At 46.1% G+C, this 21,513-nt stretch overlaps 2 protein-coding genes and 2 long non-coding RNA genes across 9 annotated transcripts in view; 2 read left to right on the top strand and 2 right to left on the bottom strand.

The window, feature by feature from the left end:
* The window catches only part of LOC309843112, a 1,054,942-nt gene that overhangs the window by 446,225 nt on the left and 587,204 nt on the right, over positions 1 to 21,513 (bottom strand). The window lies entirely within an intron of this gene.
* Positions 1 to 21,513, top strand: part of AGBL4 (AGBL carboxypeptidase 4) — a 1,624,959-nt gene that overhangs the window by 1,364,357 nt on the left and 239,089 nt on the right. The gene's annotated exons all lie outside the window — the stretch shown is intronic.
* Positions 12,988 to 17,284, bottom strand: LOC309843113. The gene is made up of 2 exons (XR_014299949.1): positions 17,006 to 17,284; positions 12,988 to 13,325 (listed from the first exon to the last, which is right to left on the bottom strand). It is a non-coding gene; the product is annotated as an uncharacterized lncRNA (long non-coding RNA).
* BEND5 (BEN domain containing 5) overlaps positions 16,309 to 21,513 on the top strand; it is a 48,235-nt gene continuing 43,030 nt past the window's right edge. Inside the window, exon 1 of one of the 2 annotated variants that reach the window (XM_082688348.1) lies at positions 16,309 to 16,670. In XM_082688348.1, coding sequence (XP_082544474.1) covers positions 16,445 to 16,670 — 226 coding nt within the window. In that variant the 5' untranslated portion in view covers positions 16,309 to 16,444. The remainder of the gene's footprint in view (positions 16,671 to 21,513) is intronic. The other variant, XM_082688350.1, reaches the window with a different exon arrangement.

Genomic DNA, 21,513 nt, shown 5'->3' with positions numbered 1-21,513 from the left:
CCATCAGACTTCCATGTGCTGGGTCCTATGGTGGGCATGGAGAGGAGTGAGGGAAATGCAGACCTTATCCTGCAGAGAAGCCCTGGTATCTGGAGACGCAGCCCCCCAAATAGCATGTCCCCACTGAAGGCCCTCAGTGGCATAATCGGGTGGGGGGGAGGGGAGGCAAGGTGATAGGACAGGGCGAGAGGACAGTAATCCAACTCAAGGGCTCCAGGAAGGTCCTCTGGAAGAAATAATGGTGAAGGTGGAGGTTGAAGGTTAAGAAACAGTTAACCAGGCAAATATTGGTGGAGAAAAACATTCTGGGAAGAGGCAGAGCTTCAACAGCAGTGTAAAACACCATGGTGTGCTCTGTAAAGTGGGATGTGAGGAGATGCCAGAGAGAATGCTGGCGGGGAAGCAGGGCTGTGCTGAATCTGGAGACTTAGGAACCTGGACTCCATCCTGAAGGTGATGGGAGGCTACTGAAAGGTTTCGAGCAAGAGAGTAATCTGGCCAGCTTTTTGTGCTCTAAATGGATTGTTCACAATGGTGGGGGAGAGTATATTGGAGAGGGCTAGCTGGAGGCCAGGTGAAATCTTTGGTTTGATGTTTCTGAGTCAAAGGTCAGTTATGCTTTGGTGAAATTAATTAGAAGACTCAGAGATTACAACAAAGGCTGCTGTGTCTAAAGCTGGATGTGAAATGTTAACATCTGTACTCCTCTATACAATGAGCTCAAACCCCATTCCCTGTGTATAAAAGGTGATGTGAGGGGACATAATGCCTTTAAGGGCCCTTACAGCTTGAATGCTTCAGGACTCAATAATTCTATTTCTCTTCTTCGGGTATGAAATGCATGTTTATGTCACCGACCCCCTAGCAGAACATAAGCTTTGGATTCTGCCTTCCTTGTGTCAGAGTGTGTCTGCCCTGAAAGCTTGCCATTACCTGTGTGCCTTATCTATTCTTGTGGAAGTTTCTGTATTTATCACATGATTGGTAGTGTCGGGATCTGTGCCAAGATCAAGGCTCATCCTATGACTAACATCAGGACTCAGTATGTGACCAACAATTGCCACTCCATCTATGGTTTTAAGGCTAAGAAAATGGTCCAGTTGAGGTCTTTGAATTCAGGCCTTTGGGTTTATTACCACAGTGTCTACTCCACGTAGCCGACCTGCCCAACTGGGCAAAAGTGTTCTGGCATTCGAACCCTTGAGTTACAAAGGGCACATGTATTCGAGAACTTCTGGTCCTGGGTGCCCAATTCTATATACCTAGAGGCTGGAAGAAAAACACATACTCCAGATCCCCCCAACCTTCACAGCTTCACTCTAAGACAACACTAATTTGCATATTGGAATTGCCTGGTTCATGACAGAGAGCTCCTTGAGAGAGGGAGATCCCCCTGACTTATCAGTCTGCATGAATTTCTTATCCCTGAACATTTTAATTGAGAAATGGCCTTGTTGCGGGTACTGTGGTCAGTAGCAGAGATACAGACATGAACTAGGTACACACAACCTGTGCCCTCATGCAGGTTCCTAATTCTCAAGTGGTAAGAACATAGGTGCTATGATGGGACAAAAGGAGTACAGGGTGCTCATGGAATAGAGAGTGAGGGTCTTAACCAAAGGTGGGATCAGAGAAAGTCTTTTTGAGGAATAGATATTTAAGTTGAGGCCTGAAAAGTAACTAATAATTGACCAAAGGAAGGGTATTGGGGTGGGGGAAAGCTTGTGTAAATACCTGGAAATAAAAGAAAGTCAGCCCACTGAAGGAACCACAGGAAGGCTAGTTTGAGCCTCCTGTGGATGTGTTCTATATGTTCCACTGCAGTGGTGGTCACATGAATCTACACATGTGATAAAATTCAGTATGGAACTGAATATCTAAATACACACACCCAGAGATGAGTGCATGTAAAAGTGGTGAAATATGCTTAAGGTGAGTGGATTATATCAATCTTAGTTTTCTGGGTGTGATATTGTACTACAGTATGCGAGATGTTACCCCTGGGGTAAACTGTGTGAGGAGCTCACGAGATCTCTCTGGATCATTTCTTACAACTGTATGTGACTCTACAATGACCTCAAAATGAAAAGTTAAGAAGAGAAAGGAGGAGAACCAGGTGGCAACCAATTTGGTTGCAGCAGAGAATGGAGGAATATGTAGCCTAAGCCGAACCCAGAGAGTTGGTAGAGCACAGACTATACAGGATTAAAATTGTGTGGTACTTTGTGTGGAGCTAGAGGAGAAGCCTCAGAAGGTTTTATTCAAGCAGTGGCAGCATCAGATTGGCATTTGGGCAAGATCACAATAGTTTGGAGAATGCATTGGGAAGGGATAAGATTAAGAGCAGAGAAATAAAAATTAAACTAGAATACAGTGGAGGAGAGAGGACATGAGACAATTTGGGAGATATTTATGGGGTCAGAATCAGTAGGATTTGATGACTGAGAGGTGAGAAAACAGGAGGAATCAAGAAGCACTCAGGTTTGTAACCTGGTCGTGGTGGATGATCTTCCTTACTAAAATGCAGCATGTCTGAGAAGAAATGGGCTTGGGAGAAAGGTTTGAAGAGATGGGTTTGAATATTTGAGATGCCATTCAGTTCTCCAAGTGCAGGTGGCTAGTAAGCGCATGTGTTGGGAGCTCCAGAGAGAAGTCTGCACTAAGTCTGTGAGCATACAGAATAAGAAGGCCAGAATTCTGAGGGAGACTTGACAGCTAAAATGTGGGTCAAAGAGGAGGAGCCTACCACATCGACTGAGAATTATTAAAGAGGTAGGAAGGAAATCAAGACTACTGAAGTCAAAGGGAGAAGATGTTTCTGGGAGAAGGCCAGGTCAACAGTGTGAATGCTGCTGAGACCAGATGAAGGAATGTGCCCTTGAACTCGGTAGGTCATTGGTTACTTTGGAGAGCTTCTAACCAGTAGAAGCATAGGCCAGGCTGCCGTGGGGCTGAGGAGTGAACGGGAGGTGAGTGAATGCTGAAAAGTGTAGACTGCACTTTCCTTCAGAAAGTTCTGCTTGTAAAGAGAAGGAAGTAACTAAAGGTGAGGCAGAGAGAGATGAGTGAAGGCTCTGAGGAGGCTATTGTCCTGCTTTGGGGTTGGGACAGACTTGAGCATATATAAGCACAGAGAGGAAGGGACCCTCCAAGAGGGAGAGGTTGCGGATCTAGGACAGAGCATAGGGCCTGGCCTGGGGCAGGTGCTTGCTCCGTGAACACCCAAGTATTTTCAGAAGCAACACTTTCTGAAGGGGGCGAGTTCCTGTGGATACAGTCCCCGGGTTCTGTCGCACCCCACTAACTATTCTAAAAATGTTTTTGTACTTCCTCTTTCAGCAACAGCTGGGCCATTAAGAACTGCACAAAAACCACCTTTTCAAACTCCCTAAAGGAGGCTCAGTTTCAGGTCTGCGCCAAGGTGCTTCCTCTCTGAAGGGCCTGAGTGGCTGAACTGACCCTCACACAGCAGCACCCAACACTGACTCCCAGCAGGAGGGCAGAGCCCCCCACACAGCAGCAAATAGAAAAGTTTCCACTGCGGCTTCTTGCCCACCACATTCGGGGTACCACCCACTCAGAGAATCAGCAGGGCCGGGCAGAAGGCATACTCTCTGACTCAGGAGTTCTTATCCACTCTGAAAAGGCAATATGGCTGACTAGATATCTCAAACAACGTGAAAGGGTGTGCCGAGAGGCAATCATCTCATTACCTTGAGTCTAAGCACCCCCTTCAATCTCAGCCATTCCCCCTGACTAACTGCCACTAACTTGGGCAAGGTGCTGTTCTTTCTTATTTATACAATGGATAGCAGTTCATGGGGGTGTTGTGAAGAAGAAAATGAGAGAACATAAATAAAAGAAGTAGGCATATGTTAGATTCTTAATAAGTCCACATTTTTTTTTTTTTTTTGCCTGCTTGCCAGGAGCCAAAATTTCCTTTCTCCTAGCAAGTGCCCAAGTCTTGAGTCTAAGGGCCAAATCTGAAGAAAAGAGTGTCTCAGGAAGGAAGCACCTCAAGATGATACCATCTGTCCCTTGGGCAGGTTTCTGTTCTTTTGTTTTACAGATTCTGCTGCAGAAGAGTTTTGGATTTAATACATGAGACAAAAATGTAGACTAAATGAGAAGTCGAGGGTGGGGAGAGTTTGTGAGAGAAATGTTCTTCATGTTATAAAAAGGATCCTTTGCTTTATCACAAAGTTTCTTTAAATATGTGCTCCCCTGGTGCAATTAAGCATTTGTTTACAGATCATTAATTATCTGGCAGAGAGGCTTGGCTGGAAGGAATATGGCCGAGAGACACAGCTGGAGAGTTGGGAGCTCATGCCAAGTGAGAATCCATTAGAACCAGATATAGTAAAGCTCAGAAATCATGGTGTAAATCAGAGACGAAAAGGAAGTCAACTTCCAAGAGTGGAGTACACAGGCACTCCGAGACCTCTAGCTAGGCTGGAGGGGCAGGAGGTGGGCCATTCACCAAATCAGGGCAGGAAGGAGAACGGTCAGGAAGAGATCTGTGTAGGGAGAGAAAGGAGGGTCTAGTTCAATTCAGAACATTTTATGTAAGAGGTATCTGTGGGATATCAAGGTGGAGAAGAAAGTCTGGAAGGCAGATCGGTATCAGCACAGAGCTGCCACCGTGATTACATGTTTGTAGTAACCCCCCCCCCCATTCTAAACAGCTCACACTTTTCTGCCTCTGCACACACTGGGCTCTCTAGTACAAATGGTGTCCCCTCTCCCTAACCCCCTACCCCCTGAGCTTCTGGCCAATCCTTCAGGTACCAGTTCTCACTATCCTTTCCGAGAAGCCTTCCCTGTCTTCCTCAAGCAGACACAGGCTATCCATCTCCCAGCAAACTGCCTCCACTTCCACAGACCTCCATCAACCCTGAGCCTCACAAGAAGTCTTCCTGGTTTAATCAAAATTACATCATTGAATAAATGTACCATGCTCAGCTCAATGAACACAATCCGTGTCATTCCACTTCTGTTGTAATTACTGCATATGCGCCCTTGCATATCTCCCCAGGTGTATTAGTTTCCTAGGGCTGTTGAAAAAAAAAAGTACCACAAACTGGGTGGCTTAAAACAACAGATACTTATTCCCTCATTCTTCTGAAGGCTGGAAGTCCAAAAGCGAGGTGTCAGCAGAGCCAAGCTCTCTCTTTCTTTGCTTCGCCCTAGCTTCTGGTGGTGGCCATCTATCCTTGGCATTCCTTAGCTTACAGCTGCATCATCCCATCTCTGCGTCTGCAGGCATGTGGCCTTATCCCTATGCATCTCTGCCTTCACCGGACCTTGTTCTCTTCTTACAAGGCGATCAGTCATATTGAATCAGGGCCCGCCCTAATGGTCTCATATTAACTTGATTACACCCACAGACCCCCTATTTCCACAGATACTGCAGTTTGGGACTTTAGCATAGCTTTTGGAGGGACACAGTTCAATCCATAGCACCCATGAAAAAATTATTTTCCGCAGGGGAAGGAACATTTCTTGTCTGTCTTTATCCCAACACTTGGCACAAGGTTTGGCACGGCGAAGGTGGCCTAGGAAATGTTTTTTGAGTGAGTGACTATAAACCTGTGCTTTGAAAATCAGATGTTTTTAATGTTTTGTATACACCGGTGTCCACTGTGAACAAAGATCTGGGCTAAATACTTTCTGTTTGCTCTCTCATTTAATTGTACCAAATATCTTGAGGGGTGAATCTCCCAGCCTTACAGGTCAGGAAACCAAACTTCGAAGAAGTCAAATGACTTGCTCAGGTGTGTACAGCTAATGCGCTGTGCAGCTGGGATTTGAACTCAGGTTCATCTGATTTCAAAGCTCAGATCACTCCACTATGTTCTGCTGCCTTTTCTTTCACCCCGTTTTCAGTTAAGCCTCTTTGGGAGTCAACACTGCTTCAGCTATGCTCAGGGCAACCCCCCTAGAACAGGCTGGGATCATGCTTTGGATTGTGTGTGAGAGAATCCACAGCAGCTCTTGGTGGGGGTGTGGGAATAGAAGATAGTCAGAGGAGCACCATGGGAATGGCAGCAGGACTGGAGAGACACTTCAGGGCAAGGTGACAAGTAAGGGGAGAGAGTTGGGAGGTTTCTATGGGAGGTCACTATGCCCTCCCCAACCAGGAGAGGCTTCTTCTTGATGCAAAACTTTGAACATGATGAGTTATGCTTCTCTAGGACTAGGTAAGCTGATGCCATGGGCACAGATAAGATCACCTTCCACTGAAGCCTGTGACCTGTAATCAAGAGAAAGCATGGGAATGTTAGGCAGAGGAAAGGCCCGCCAGGACCTGGGTTCCAGGAATGACTTGGTCAAAGACAAACTCTCGGGCTGTGGGTAATCATTGTCCTTCTGTCCTCAGTTTCATCATTTCTAGAATGAGAGCTTTGGTCTATAAGTTCTCTGAAGTCACTATTCTTGGTTTCCTGCTTCTATAGAATCTGTTTCCGTTTTATAACTCTATTTTAAGGTGTTTATTACATTGCCAAGAAAAGGAAAAAAAAAAAGAAAGAACCTTCAGGATGAAATTTCTCTATGCCAAGGAAAAAGATTTTTTTTTCTCTTCCCTTTTTTGCATGCAAAGCTCTGCTCTGTTTCTTCTGTGTCTGTCTTTTAGTTCTGATAACCCTCACAAGTCTTCTCAGTGGCAACAAGAGCTCTCTGGTATGGCCCTTCCTTTTCTTAATACCAGAGATTAAGTATTTGCTCAAAAAGTTAAAGCCATGCCGACAGAGCTTATCTGGCTCCTATGCTGGCTTCTCCATTGTATGTTTTTGCTGTGACCCGTCCAAACAGAGTGATGGAAGAGAAAAGGGTGTAGAGGTCCAGATTTCTTAGCTAGGGGCAGTTTTACAGTCCCTTTGCCAAGTTTAAGCACAGTGATTTCATTTCCTACTCTCTTTTCTGCCTCTTGAAAGCGGGCAGCCCCTAAGTGAACATTTCCGGGCAGATTCTTTTTTCCATGGACATCGGGCTTCCCAGGTGGAAAAATGCAACTTGCTGTTTGTGCAGTTGAGGTCTGCCTCCACCTGGGGAGCAGTAAGAGTCGGAGGGATAGAGTTTTGAGCACTTCATCTTTAAAGGTCATAGGGGTAGAAATGGGTTGACTTGGGACAAAGAATGTTCCTCTTGCCAAGAGTCCCTGTCCCATCTGTCTCCTAAGCTGATGAGTCTGACTGCCAGAGGACCAGAGTTCTTCCCCTGGTGACTTGGAGTTATTGGTAACTGTTTGCATATTCTAATGGAAGATTTTAATTTGTCAATTTAACGTATATGTCTTGTTCCCTAAGGAATTAGGGGATAGGATTTGGATTTTCCATCCAAGTACCCCTTATTCTACCCAAACCACGCACAGTTGGTGCTATCATATGTATCAGCTAGCAGAAAGAAGGATACAAACCCTCACGTTCTGCATGGAGCTGGTGATGAAGACTGACATATCTATCAAATGGCAAGTTGTATATCAGGGACCATTGGAGGCAACAAAATAGCAGAGTGGGAAGTTCATACCAGATTTGAATCCAGGGTGTGATTTCAGCCCTCACTTTTCCTTTCTGAACCTCAGTTGATGTATCTATAGAAAGAGGATTAGAATTATTTTCCAAGGTTATTATGAGGATTGTAAGTGAAGCATGTAGCATTACTGGGGACAGCATAGGGAGCTCAATTAAATTCAGTCCTTTTCTTTGGCTCTTCCTCTTTTTTACATATATGATCTTATTTGCTTCTTTCAACAATCCTAATAGGTAAGTTTTGTTTCCCATTTTATAGATAAAGCTCTATCTGTCTAGTTCGCTATTGTATCCCACGTATTAAGTGAAGTTTCTGAATATAAGCCCTCAGCAAATAGTTCATTAGTAAATGAATGAATGAATGAATGAACAAAGGAATGATTGAATGAATGAATGAAGCAGTTTTACAGGAGTTAAGAATCTTGCCCAAATTTTCACAGCAAGTATCCCAGATGAGTTAAGACATAAGGCAGGGCATCACAGAAAAATTCATACAAGAAGACAAAAAAAGAACCCAGAAATGGGAACAGAAAGGCATAACATAATTCATCCTTTTTTATGATTGAGAACACTGTGTTTCACAATTCCAGAGTCGTGTTTTAAATATACAAAATCTGAACATAATTTTAAAAGCAGACAGTAAAACCCCAAGCTCAGCTTAAGTCCCAAAACTTCATAAAAGTACAGATCTCACTAAGGTCCCAGCTTTGAAAGAAGACATATTGCCCCAGCATGGGCCATGAAGGGACGGTGGATGCCACTCTGCGGTAATACTGCCCAGTCTTTGGAGGAGTGGGTATGTTTCTTGATCCAAAAATAGCTGGCTTCTGGGGATCCATTCATGTCAATATCCTGTGGCCTCCTAAAAGGAAGAAGCAGTAGAGTCTGTCTCAGAAGAAGGGAATGAAAAGACAGCTCATAGTTTGGGGGACCTACTATGGACGAGGCATTGTGCCTGGCAGGCAGTTGCCATGCATAGTCTATTAGAGCCTGTGACAGCCTTATAAAATTCTGTTTGACAGTGGAAAAACTGGAGAGTCAGACATTTGCCCGAGGTCCCAAAGGACCTTGGTGATAGAATATTAATTGAACCCAAATCTGAGTTCCAAGCCTATGTACTTTTATTATTTATTATTTTATTATTGCCTCCTCACTTCTTCAGCGCCATGTTACCTTTCCAGAATGGGTCCCAGAGCCAGGAGCAGAGCTCCTGTGATCAGTGGTCAGAAACTATCTGATGGCCCAGCAGTGTGGCAGGACATGTCAGCAGGTAGAGGTGGGATCCTGTGTGACCTACTGTACCTAGCAGCTGAGTTAATTCTCTCCCTAACCATTTCATCTAGAGTCTCATAAGCCTCTGTGTATCTTGCTCCTGTCCATTCCCTGTTTTAGATAAAATGTCTCTCCCTTAGTGGATTATCGTTCCTTCCTTGCTTCTTGCCATTTTTCCCCATGATAATAAGGGTATGCCTGATAATAAAAAAGGGAAGGTAGGGTTTTGATATTGTGTGCTCCAACTCACCTACCTCCAGCACAAAAAGAACATGATAAAGAACTATCAACAGAAAATGTGTTGTTTATTGTATATATGAGCCATTTTTCCATAATATAAAAACTCAGAGGTCAATGACTTTTTTTTTCTGATTAGCATAATAGGTGACCTTATTGTGGTACTCAATAAAGAAACTGGTTTTGAGTAAATAAAGGAAATCCTTCTTTATACAATGGATTGAATCTAGTACACTCTCACCTACAGCAACATCAATATCACTGAAATCCAGGGTGCTTTTTGAGATATTGCCAGCCGGGGTCTCACCTGCACCAGACAAGGTGGTCTGGACATCCCTAGAAAACCAACAAGTGGTCCTTTGAGTATGGGTGCTCCATTATCTCCCCATGCTAGCTAGAAGGACACAGATCATCGTCCCTGAGGCAAGAATCAGACTCGGGGGAAACAGAATTGAAGTGGAAGTCTCTGGGTGGAGCTCTAGAGTCAAGCAGCCTGAGTCACAAATCCTGGCTGGCTCCACCGTTTACTTCTGTGTGACCTTGGGCAAGTACTTATGCAACAAGTATTTGTTTAGGGTCTCCCATGGGCCAGGCTAGGTGCTAGGATACAAGAGTGAAGAAAACAGTGTTTCTTCTCTAGTGGAGTTTTTGGTCTACTAGCAGAGACAGACAATAATAGAATAAATATGTATTACATACTTCACTAAACCCCATGAGGAAAAATATAAGGAACTGTGAAAATATGTAAAAGAGACCTGAGCTAGTCTGCGGAGAGCGATGGGAAGAACAAGTCAGGGAGGACTTTTCTGAGGAAGTGACATTTCAACTGAAAAATGACAGAATGAGTTAAACTGAAAAGCAAAACCAGAGGTAGCTTCTAAAACCAATGGGTTCCTAACTGAAATCCATCATTGAGGCAGGTTGCATTCTTCCAAGGTGAGCCAACTTCTTTGTTTCTTTTTCAAAACCAATTCAAATATTGTTCCCTTGTGATAATCTCTTCTATTCATAAACTTCTTTTGGTCTTTGACCATTGGGAATGTTTGCTTAGTGTTGCTTTTGTGGAGTATGTACCCCGGGTAAAACATCAGGATTCAGGTCATCTGTGTGACCAGCTCCTGTGTGTGCCCCACATGAGGTCATAATGTAGCTGAGATCTAAGTGGTTGAACTTGACCATTATCTGCAATCTGAACATCAAGCCAAGATGCAAATTCCCAGGGCTTTCAATTGCTACAAATGCTTCTGCATTTTTCATTTTATGTAATGCATACACATTTTTACTTATTCTAAGAAAATACTTCACAAACTCAGTTTGAGAAAATGCATGGCTCCAAACAAAATCTCCTGGAAGTGTGCGCTGCAAGTTTGGGCAAGGCCCTGAGCCTCAGAGACTTGAAGGTGTGAGATCTGAGCTTCTGTGTTGGCCAACCATTCCCACAGGCTCTAGTGGAAAGGGCGTGCACTGGGATGGAAGCATGGTGGGGCACTCACTGGGTAATTACTAGCATTGTTCAACTCATTATATTCAATCTGATACAAGAAATGTTCATTGGGCACATGACTCTCAGAATGGAGATAAGAGCTCTCAGAATAAATAACAATAACACATGACAAAAACAACAACTATCGTTTATTGAGGACTCACTACTATGTGTTAGGCACTCTGCCAAATGCTTTGCATAGACATTTACATTTACATATCTCATTTAATCCTCATAACAACCCTATGAAGCAGTATTAATATTCCCTTGGAGAAAATGAGGTTTGGAGAGATTCAGAAACGTGTCCATAACCACACAGTGAGGATAGGCCTTACTTTTTGGCCAGGCTTTGCATCCAGGGCCTACGACTATAATACCCTGACTTGTTTTCACACTGATATGTCGTTTTTCAGATGAAGAAATTATTATTCCTCAGAGAGGTTGCATAGACACTTCAGAGCCCTGTACATTTTCCCTGAAAATAATATCTACACCTTGTTGAGCAGTTTCTATGCGACTGGCATGTCACCTTAAAATTTTCCAACTCAGAAGTACTCAACCTTGTCCGATGTTAGAATAATCTGGGAATTTTAAAAAAATAAAATAAAAATTAAGTCCCTAACCCCCAACCAATTGAATCAAGATCTTGGGGGATTAGGAGCTGGAAACCGGTTATTTTTTTAAGTTTCCCAGATGATCCTGATGTACAGAGAGGGTGAAAAACTCTTGCCCCGATTCTCACAATACCTTCTGAGGATAGCCTCATTTTCCAGATAAGAAAACCGAGGCTCAGGGAAGGTGAACTGCCTTGCCCAAAGTCACAGCAAAGAGAGGGCAAAGGCGGGGATTTAACCCCTGGGCCCATTCCAAAGCCTCTTCTCCTTCGGCCCTCCACGCTGTCACCTACATGACAAATTGTGGAGTATGTACCCCGGGTAAAACATCAGGATTCAGGTCATCCCTCTAACTCTAGGCAGTGTTCACTGGCTTTTGTGTTTGTCCTCAGCAGCAACTCCTCTCTTTCCTTCCTTCCCCTTCTTTACGGCCACTCTCTTCCACGGCCCCAAACCCACAACCAGATCCAGCCAGACTTCATGATCGGGAGTTCACGTGGATGCACTGGCTTGATGCCCCTGCTTTGGGGTAAGAGTTCCCAGGCTGAAGATAATGCCTGCCATGGGCCTCCCAGCCAGTCCAGTTCTTTGACTCTACCCGAGAAGACAGTGGCCCTAGATGACAGCCCAGAAAATTACTTTTCTGGGAGTCAGGAGTGGGAATTTTAAAGCAGAGACTTTAAAAGTCAAATTAAATATCACAGGAAAAAAGAAAAGGCAAAATCATGAAAAAAATGTGGTCAATCATTAGTGGAGAGGTTGCAAAGACACGCTCCAATTGCTTTTAAAATTCACAGAACCCAGGTCTCCTTAAAATAGTTTTGCAAAGTACACTGAGAATTCCATGCAGTAATATGAAACATAAGGCCTGCTGCTGCCACTGAACATGCTTCAGCTGGCTAAACTGAAGGAGCTTGACTTAACCCAAGGCTCTGCAAAACGCAACAGGAAGGCACAATGGAGACGCGATTGCAAAGCTGCCCCAGATGTGTACGCTTTCTGCTCCATTAAAATGACTTGGATGAAAGGCAAAGTACATTTGGCCCCAGAAAGAGGGAGTTGAGGAGGGGCAGGCACAGGACATCCAGCCTCATCAGAGGCCTTCCACTCCCCAGTCTTGCCTCCCCCCAATCCTTCCCCCACACTGCTTCTAAAGCAAACTGTCTTTAACGCAAATGGGACTGCAGCTCTCCATGGCTGATAGAGCCAAACTGCTTTGCTCCAAGTCTCCATTTTCCCAACTCTGTCATGGGGTTAATCATACCCCTTCAAGGGTGTGGTGTGAAATTAATTGAGATGTATATGCATGGTGCTTGGCGTGGATGGGTTAGAGTAACCTTTGGAGAAAAAGTAGATACCACAATTTTCATCACCGAAACCAGGTGATGGAGAGATGGGTGAAGGAAGTGCGATGTCTGAGCAGAAGATAGTTAAGATCCTAAGGAGACAGGATCCCAAGTTTTCCATATTTGAAGAACTGACATAAGACCTAGTGTGACAGCTACAAGGTGGAAGATTTTGCCTCCATGTCCATGGATCCACAGTCAGTAGTGTCCCAAAGTTAAGGGGTGGTAGTAAACTTCCTGGCATTAGAATTGTGTAAGAGGCACAGGGACAATCGTTAGAGTGGGGTAGTCGAGAGGGGATTCAGCTGTGATTTAGTTGAATCAGACATTTTAACCACCTGTTTAAATTTGAAATCTATACTTTTGATCTGCCTTTGCTTGCTCATCAATGGATCAGCCCCCGTCTTGGGTTTCTGCCATGTGTAAAGTCCCGGGCTACTGCCTCCAAGTCAAAGAGGTAGTTTGACTCCGTTTTCGCCAGGGTAGAGGAAGTACTTAGTAGCTTCTCCATGGAACTGTGTTTATTTATTTATTTGAGAGAGATTGAAAGAAAGAGCATGAGACAGCGGGGGGGGGGGGGGAATCAAAGGGAGAAGGAGACTCCCTGCTGAGCTGGGAGCCCAATGTGGAACTCTGGACTTGATCCCGGGACTCCATGATCATGACCTGAGCGGAAGGCAGTCTGAGCCTCCCAGGCACCCGTGTATGGAGCTGTGTTTAAAGACTGACTGTGCAGGTCACATAGGAAGCAGAAACACGGGATGTCTTTCTGTTGCTCTTAGGCTGTCCAGCGGTGTCTCCGTGAGCATCCCGTACCTGTCGTTCCTCTCTGGGATCGGTGCACCTACATGCAAAATGTATTTGAGTCTGTTTATTCTGCTGGCACCCATGTCAATTTATTCTTTTCTTCTTTCTGGGTTCTTGGGACATGCAACTACCTCCTTGTAAGAATTATTTATGGTGACTTGGATGGGGAATTTGCTTGAGCTGAGGATACAGTGACATTTAACATGTTCACAAATCTGTCGGAAAAGGAGCAGAGCCAGTCCCCACCCTTTGGTCACTGGGAATGAGAAAGAGTTGGATTCAGCTACAACTCAGAGAAAAGGGGGCAGATTTTCAGAAAAGCCATGCAGGAGGTTTGCTATTCATGCTCTGTGTCTTTAACATGTTTGTTTTATAAGCATAAATATGCCAGGAACCAGTGATGCTGAGGTTACTTAGATTTTGACCCCTCTCAAGGAGCTTACTGTAAGGAACAAAGAAAAAAGGTACTGGACAAAATAGGAGACAAGGACCGCCTGTGCTTGAGGAGGGCTAGTGGTTCGGGAAGGCTTCACAAAGCAGGTGACATTGGAGGTGGTCTTCAGGGGAAGCTGATGTCAGCATGTGCTCTAGGAGGAAGAACTTCCCAGAAAGAGGACAGAAGCATAAAGGCTTGGGATCTGATAGAGCATGCTACCTTGGGAAATGTCAAATAGTTTAATGCATCTGGCATGTACTATGTCCAGAAAGGTGGTAAGAAAGATGAGACTGATGGTGTACTTGGTGGTCACCTTCATTTAGATGGTAGAGGATATTGGCCATGGTACTAGAAATTATTTTGCAAACACAGTTGGAGCTACATGGACTTTCATTAAATATGGCCAACTCTGCATGAACCATCCTGTGAATTATCAGAAGTCTTGCTATACATTACTTCCCCTTGACCACCACAGGAATGTATTCTTAAGATAAAAACTCATTTAAGATTAGTCCAAAGAAATCATAATCACGAAGGTAAATCTTCTGGAACAACTCAGTGTGGCACCTCTTTTTTTCCCCAAGTGTGTGAGGCAATCAGACCAACAACTGCATCAGGAAACTCGTGGTCATATCTGGCTACAACCACATATATACCACAGGCTTAAGGGAACATAATCTGACCTATGCATTTGGATCAGGGAGGTGTATATTTATGGGGTTTGCCTGTATAACATTATTCCCGAATCACAATGAAAGAATTTGCGGGTTTTGCTTTATCTACCTCATCATTAGTGGAGCTGAACTGAAATGCGAGTACAGTGCTTTTTAAAAAATAATATGTAAGACCTTCTGATCATAAAGTAATAGTTATTGTGGAAAAATAGTTAAACATAAATATATGAATGCAAAACACAAATGAAAACAAAATCACTCACCACTATGAAATATTTTTGTGCATTTATCTTTTTCTTACAGCTTGAATTCAATGAAATGATTTTTTAAAAAAATATAACATTAATTTAGTCTGCCACCCCCAACAAATATTCCTCTATGAGAACACTTTTCTCACAATAATATAATTACTTACTTACACATTTTTAATACTCCTGGATGGGACTGCAAGGGTTTTGAGGAGAGGGAAGGTGTTACTCATTTAGTAACCTAATTTTGGCCCAGGTGTCCAAAACCAAGACTCCGTTTCTGATAACACTATCAAACACTGCTAGGAATCTAGGTGTTTTGTCCATTCTGTTCATCCCTCTGTGACTAGCGCCTAGCCAGAATCTGGCATATATATAGCGCTTACCCAAACAATATTTGGTTGCTTGAACACAAGAATGAATTACTGGATAGCTGGATAAATGAGGATTTCTATTTATTATTCTTCTCAACCCCAAATTTTAGTCCCTACCAGGTGCCAGGTCTGGGGCGGGGAATTGGGGATAAAAGTACCCAAATTTGGTATAAAAGCCCACCCTCTTGGAGGCATCCCTGTGAGAGTGCTGGCCCCCTCTGATGTGGAATGTGGTTCCTGTGAGCAGAGCCCAGTCAGCCCCTTTTTAGTTGTTCAGGTCTTGTCTGGGGCATCCAAGGGCCTCCACGCTCTCTTCTGCGTACGATCCTGCGGACAGCAAAGACTGGTATTCCACGGAGTTCCATTCCTGAACTCAAGGCATTCCAAAATGCCCAGCTAATCCTGGGGTTGCCTCCCTCAGAGTACACCTCCACTCCCTCCTTCTTTCCAACTGGTCCCAGCTCTAAGAAAGGCATGAGGTGGACGTGCCTCAGTGGAGAAAGACTACAGGGCAGAGGGGCGCCCCCTGCTCCCTCTGGCTGAGAGCTGCCCTCCACCAACCCTCCACCACCTCAGCCAGCTGGTCCAACTGGAAATCCCAGACAAGCCCCAGTTCTGGTCAGAACTAGTTTGGCAGCTTTGGGGAAACGTTTCTGGCTGACTGACCCTCCCCACAGCAGGAGTTGGCAGTTTTGCAAAAAAAGAAGAAAGAAGAAAGAAGAAGTAGAAAAAAGAAAGAAAGAAGAAAAAGAAGAAAGAAGGGAAAAAGATACACGAACTAAAGGAGCTAAGAGGAGTGGCTGCAATTATTTGAAACACTCCAAAATTCTGCTTGCTTGCAAGTGCAAGTTTACACTTAGGGATCCCAACAAGATTGACCCCCTCCCAGGCCCTGCGTTCATTCTCCCACACTCTCTCCTCTCTTTTGCAATGCAGTTTTGTTGCGATTCAATTTGTTTTGAGCGCGACTGTTGAAGCAATATAATACTCCCTGCACGCAGCGCGACTTTTGGTCAATGCATTTTTTTTGCCTTCTCCTGCAATGCTACTGTTATTATTATTGTTATTATTATTATTATTATTATTGCAATTCAATCTCACTGCCCTTTCCTCTCCCTACGCGAATCGCGCTCCGGCTGTGATTGCTCGGGTCTGACTTTGCGAGTGGCGGTGCGCTTCCAAACCCCCCTCACCCGCCCCCCGCCCCCTTCCCCCCCTCCCTCTCTTTTCCGCGCCCAGGCGAGAGCAGCCGATTGGCAGAGCGGTGCTTTCAGGAACAATAACAGTGGGGGGAGCCCGGGTCCCGGGGAGCCGCCCCCGCCCCCCGGCCCGGCCGCGCTGCTCGCGCCCCCCGCCGGGTCCCCACCTCCGCGCCCGCCCCGCGGGCTGACCGGCCCGACCGGGGCCCGCCCCCGGCGCCCACCATGTACGCCTTTGTGCGGTTCCTGGAGGACAACGTCTGCTACGCGCTGCCAGTGTCGTGCGTGCGCGACTTCAGCCCCCGCTCGCGGCTGGATTTTGACAACCAGAAGGTGTACGCCGTGTACCGGGGTCCGGAGGAGCTGGGCGCCGGGCCCGAGAGCCCCCCGCGCGCCCCCCGCGACTGGGGCGCGCTGCTGCTCCACAAGGCCCAGATCCTGGCGCTGGCAGGTGAGCAAGCGGGCCGGGAGGGACGGCGGGACCCGCGCGGGGGCAGGGACCCGGGGTAGAGGGGGTCGGGGGGAGCCTCTGCTCGCCCCGGCCTCCTCCGCCCGCCTCCTAGGCTTTTCTTTTGGGGATGGGGGGGGTCTCAAAAAGGCCAGACCAGTTAAAAACACCGGATGGTCCCCTTTGTCTTCCCCGCCTCCCCGACACTCCCGCGCTGTCAGTATGTCTTCACCGCTCGGTATGTGTCTGTCGTCCTCTTTCTGTTTGTCTGTTCTCCTGGCCCCTTCACTTTTTCTTTTCTCTCCCCTCCTTTGCACTCTTATTTCTCTGCTTCTCACCTTCTCTTTGGTCCTTCCCCTCCCTGCTCCTTCCGTCTCAAGTTTCTCTGTCTCTCTTCCTTTAAGGCCCTTGGTGCCTCCTGGAACTGAGGAGGCAAGGTGGATATTGTCAGACTCTTGTAGGTGTCTCTCTTCACAGAGGGAAGCTGTGACATCCTTGTCCCATCCTGGTCACCATTGGACAGGATGGGGAGGCCTTGATCGCTGGGTGCTACTCTCTTCTGCCCCTTCCTGGCTAGGTGACAGAGGTGAAGAGGTAGTGGCACTCAGCATCCCTGAGCCTCCACACCCCTTTTGAATCTCCCAGAAGGCTCTCTGAGTGAGAGGGAAGTGAGGGCAAGGAAAGAATTGCTGGTCAGAATAAGACCAGACCTCCCATTCCTGCTTTCTCAGGGCCCTGACAGAGAGAGAAGGTAGGTGGTCTCAGCCCCATTTTGACAGATGAGGACACTGAGGTTCAGCTGGTGACAGGATAAGAAACCAGCCCTTTCAGCCTACTACGCCAAGTTTTTTCTGCTACATGAGACACCTTTTCCTTTGTAAAGTCAGTGGACCCTCTTTCCCAGCTAGCAGTAGGAGACTTAGGTACAGACAAGAGAGGAAGAAGTTAGTATCACTTCCGTTCTAGGGAGCAGCCTTTTAGCTGCTGCTGCGGGTGGGGGTACCCTGGAGTGGGCAGAGACAGCCAGCCTGCTCTCTGCTTGCAAGGGAAGACCAGGGTTAGCTGCTGAATGAAGATGGTGTAGTTTTAAGACCTTTCCCAATTCTTCCAGCTTTTTTTTTTTTCTTTCTGACATTTGTTCTGAAAGATGAAGCCAGCATGTGATCGTATTTAAATGTGGCAGATAGAGAAACTGGCTTGAAACCGAGAAGTGACCTGCCTAGGGTCCCATGGCAAATGAGCAATGGATTAGAACTCTAGCCCATGACTCCTGTTCCTTTACAGCACCTCCTGTGGCCTCTGGAAGTCAGGTTTGCACTCGAGGAGTAGAAGAAGAACTAAAAACCCACCAGCACCCTGAGTACTTTTTGACAGACCGCACCCTTACCATCCCTCTGGCAAGCCCTAGGGTACAGTGGCGTAGACCCATTCACAACACCTGGTGACAGCTGGGTCCAGAAAAACAGAATGAGGAGATGTAGAAAAGGGAAGCCTGTGTAGCTGATTAGGTTTTATTTTGTTTGTTTGCTTGCTTTTAATTACCCAAGGGAAGGGACTGGGTGATTATTCCCTAAGAGTATAGGCCTGAGGAAGTTGTAACTAGGCTGTAACCTCAGCTTTGCTTGGGCTAGAAGAAAAGAAGGTATGCTTCTTGATGATTGTATTATACTCCTAGATCTGGAAGGGCCTCAGGAGAGGAGGAAGCCATGTATGTCAGAAGGAGTCAGTGGTATATATGTGACTTGGTGTGTAATGACTGTTTCCCACCATTAGAGATTGTCCATTCATTCATTTATTCATTCAGCAAACATGAACATGGCTTGGCTCTTCAAGCGCCACAGAGAGGCTGCAAGGCGGTGGCGGTCCTCACTGACACTGATTTTAAAAAAAGAAGGAAGTTCTCATAAGTAAGACATGTAGTTCTTGGTCTGAGAACCGTGAATCTTGAATCTATGGACTTTTCATCCTCCAAGTTGGAATGTTGATAAATCTCTAGGGTTATTAAAAACAACACAAAAAATCTAGGCAACATCTGGAAGTTGGCAGAGCAGATCCAGAGAAGAACCATGGCGCCAGTTTGAGCAAAGTGATTTGAAAAATGCTCTCCCCCACCTCCTCACTACTTTTTTGGGAGGAGACGGGGTGGGGGGTGGGGGCAGTGATGGGGGAACCAACTTGAGGTTGGCTAGACCACATTTCAAATTCCAATCAGCTGGTTAATTTTTAAATTGGCGCTGCTGCTCTGGCTGCAGATCTGGCTGGAAGGGCCAGGGTGGGTTTGGGGATTCATTTACCCTGAGAGAACTCTCCTATGTGTCTTAAAACTCCATCTTGACTTGAATGTGGCGGCTCTGAGAATTGCTGGCAGTCACTTCCTCTTAAAGAGCTGTCTTCTGGCATCTCCCAGCTCTAAATACCACCATGTTGTGGCATCAGACGGGAGGAGGTGAGCTCTCCAGGGGGAGGTAGAGATGGCTTTGGGTTAGTGAATTAACCACGAGTAGTTGATCCCTCTCTGGCACCAACGGCCAGGGTTCAAGAGGCAGTTTTTGGGCTACTTCATGGCTGTTGGTGCAAAGTTGGTACTTTACTGAGTATTGCCCAGGCCAACCCATAGCTGTCTTCAAGTGGACCTCTTCTTGAATCCAGAAAATGTCAAAGCCAGCTGCTGTGAGACATGGTGGTTTATGCCATGGTTTCATGTGTGTCAGACCCCGTGGGACAGCCCTCTTCTCAACAAAGGGTGATTTCAGTCCAAGGGAAAAAGAAACAAACCCACCTTTATTGATAGTTTCACTATGAGCCTGTGCGTTGTCCCTGCTCATCCTCCCTGGAACCCTGTTGGTAGAGATTGCTGTTGATCTCTGAGGACACTGAGGTTCAGAGACTGGCCTGCTAATAAATGGCAAAGCTAGCCTCAGAACACAGGCCGTGCTTGGCACTGCCCTTCATAAAGTAGCTGATGTTCCTGTTAGCCACACAGCATGCATGCAAGAAATGACCATGAAGCTTGGGGCTCAAGGCAAGTTTTTGAGCCAGTGGACAGTTTTCATTTCTGAGTTCTCAAGCTCATTTTGCTCTTCCTCTTCCTGTCTTACCAGCATCCCTCCTACAGAGCGCACACACACTACCTTGCCCTCTCCTCCATGAGTTGTCATTTTCCTGAGGAAATCTCCAAGGAGCTCCCATTCTCCACAGGAGAACCACATATCTCAAGACTTGGTTGACCTTTGGTCTCTCCTTGCTCATTGTCCTTTATTTGCCACACAGGTTGTGAAAATGAGAGCTACACATGCGGAGAGCTCGCCATTATCTAACTGCAGTTTGGCCTGCTGCTGGGGCTCTTGGTATTGAATTTGGTGGTTTCTACAGGACAAACACTGGCTCTCTAGGCTCAGAGTCTTACAATACCACATCATTCTGTCCAAGCACCTGTGCTCTGTTATTATTATTTGGGTGTGCTAAATTCCTTTTGTTCTCAAATACCCCCTTACTACTTCCTGTATGCCAGGCCCAATGCTGTAGTAAGCCAAGGCACCAGTGCACCAGGACATCGGAGGTGCTGGCTCTGAATGACAGCATGACCTGGAGCCACAGAGTTCACTTCTCAGGCCCTGCAGAATACAGGTTTTTGTCAGGGGCAGACTGATGAAGAAGAAATGGGCATTATCCTCAAGGAATATGTAGTCTTAGGACTTGACATGAGTGCTAACTAGAGGTAGAAGCCAGGTACTGGTGGGGAAGGGGCAAAGGTGGGGGCAGAGAAAGGGCCGATTCTAGGTGTACTGTCCAGATTCTTCTTTAAGCCTTCCCTTTCCAGCTCCACTCCCACTGCCTGCATTCAGGCCTGTAGCAGCTTTTATTTGTCTAAACCAGTGCAAGGACCCTCTAATCGCTCACCCTGTCTCCAGCCTCTTTTCTAAGTTGCTGTCCAAATAATCTTCTAAAACACAGTCTTGGGTCAATTCGCCTCTCTCCTTAGAAACTTCTATAGCTCCCTGTTGCCTCTAAATTAAACGTCAGCTTCTCCGCCTGGCATTTGTAGTGGCCCCAGCCCCACACTACTTCTCCAGCTTCGCCCACTGTTCTCACTTTCCCTAGACCTGTGGTGTTTCATTCCCTCTTGAGAAAATACCCACACGCCCTCTTTTGAACCAACCAAGATGGATTAATCATTGTCTGACATGGGGCCCGTGCCCATGGCTTCCAGTGGGGAAGGCTAACATGTGACATGTTTGTGGTCCAGCGAGCTGAGGGCTGTGATAGAGGAGGGGACAAAATATACTGGAAGCCCCACCCACCCACCCCAGACCTAGCAAGCCTCAAGGGTGTTCCCTGCCCTACCCTCTGCCCCCAGAGGGGACACTCTCTCCTCAGAGCTCTCCCTTTACTCTGCTTGTCCCTTGCTTATGGATCTTAGCATTTTGTGTTTTGCTTCAGTTAGTCATGAATGTGTGTATCTTCCTTAGCAGCCAGTGATCTCCAGGACAGGGCCCTGCCTTCCTTGTCTCTGCATCTGCAGTGCCCAGCACATGGTCCACACCAGCCAGCCCGTGCCGAACTCATGAACTTTGGGAAGACAGGTGTATTTATTATGTTTGGGAAGCGGAAGTCGGAAGGACAGGAACCTCTGTAGCAGCAACTTGTTTTTCAGAGCAGAAACCTGCAGTGGGATTTTGAGGTTTCATTCAGTGTTGTTCATCTGGAAAAAGTCAACATTCTTTATCACTGCCTTGACTAGAAAAACCCCACACTTGGGGGAAATAGCTTCCAAAGCCACGTTCTTCTTGCTTTGGTAATTTTAGCTCATTCAGGGCTCAGGTCCCAGCTTGGCATTGTCAGTCCA

Source organism: Mustela nivalis (assembly GCF_964662115.1).
Source record: "Mustela nivalis genome assembly, chromosome: 10".
Taxonomy (NCBI): Eukaryota; Metazoa; Chordata; class Mammalia; order Carnivora; family Mustelidae; genus Mustela; species Mustela nivalis.
This window is presented reverse-complemented; position numbering and strand designations above follow the sequence as displayed.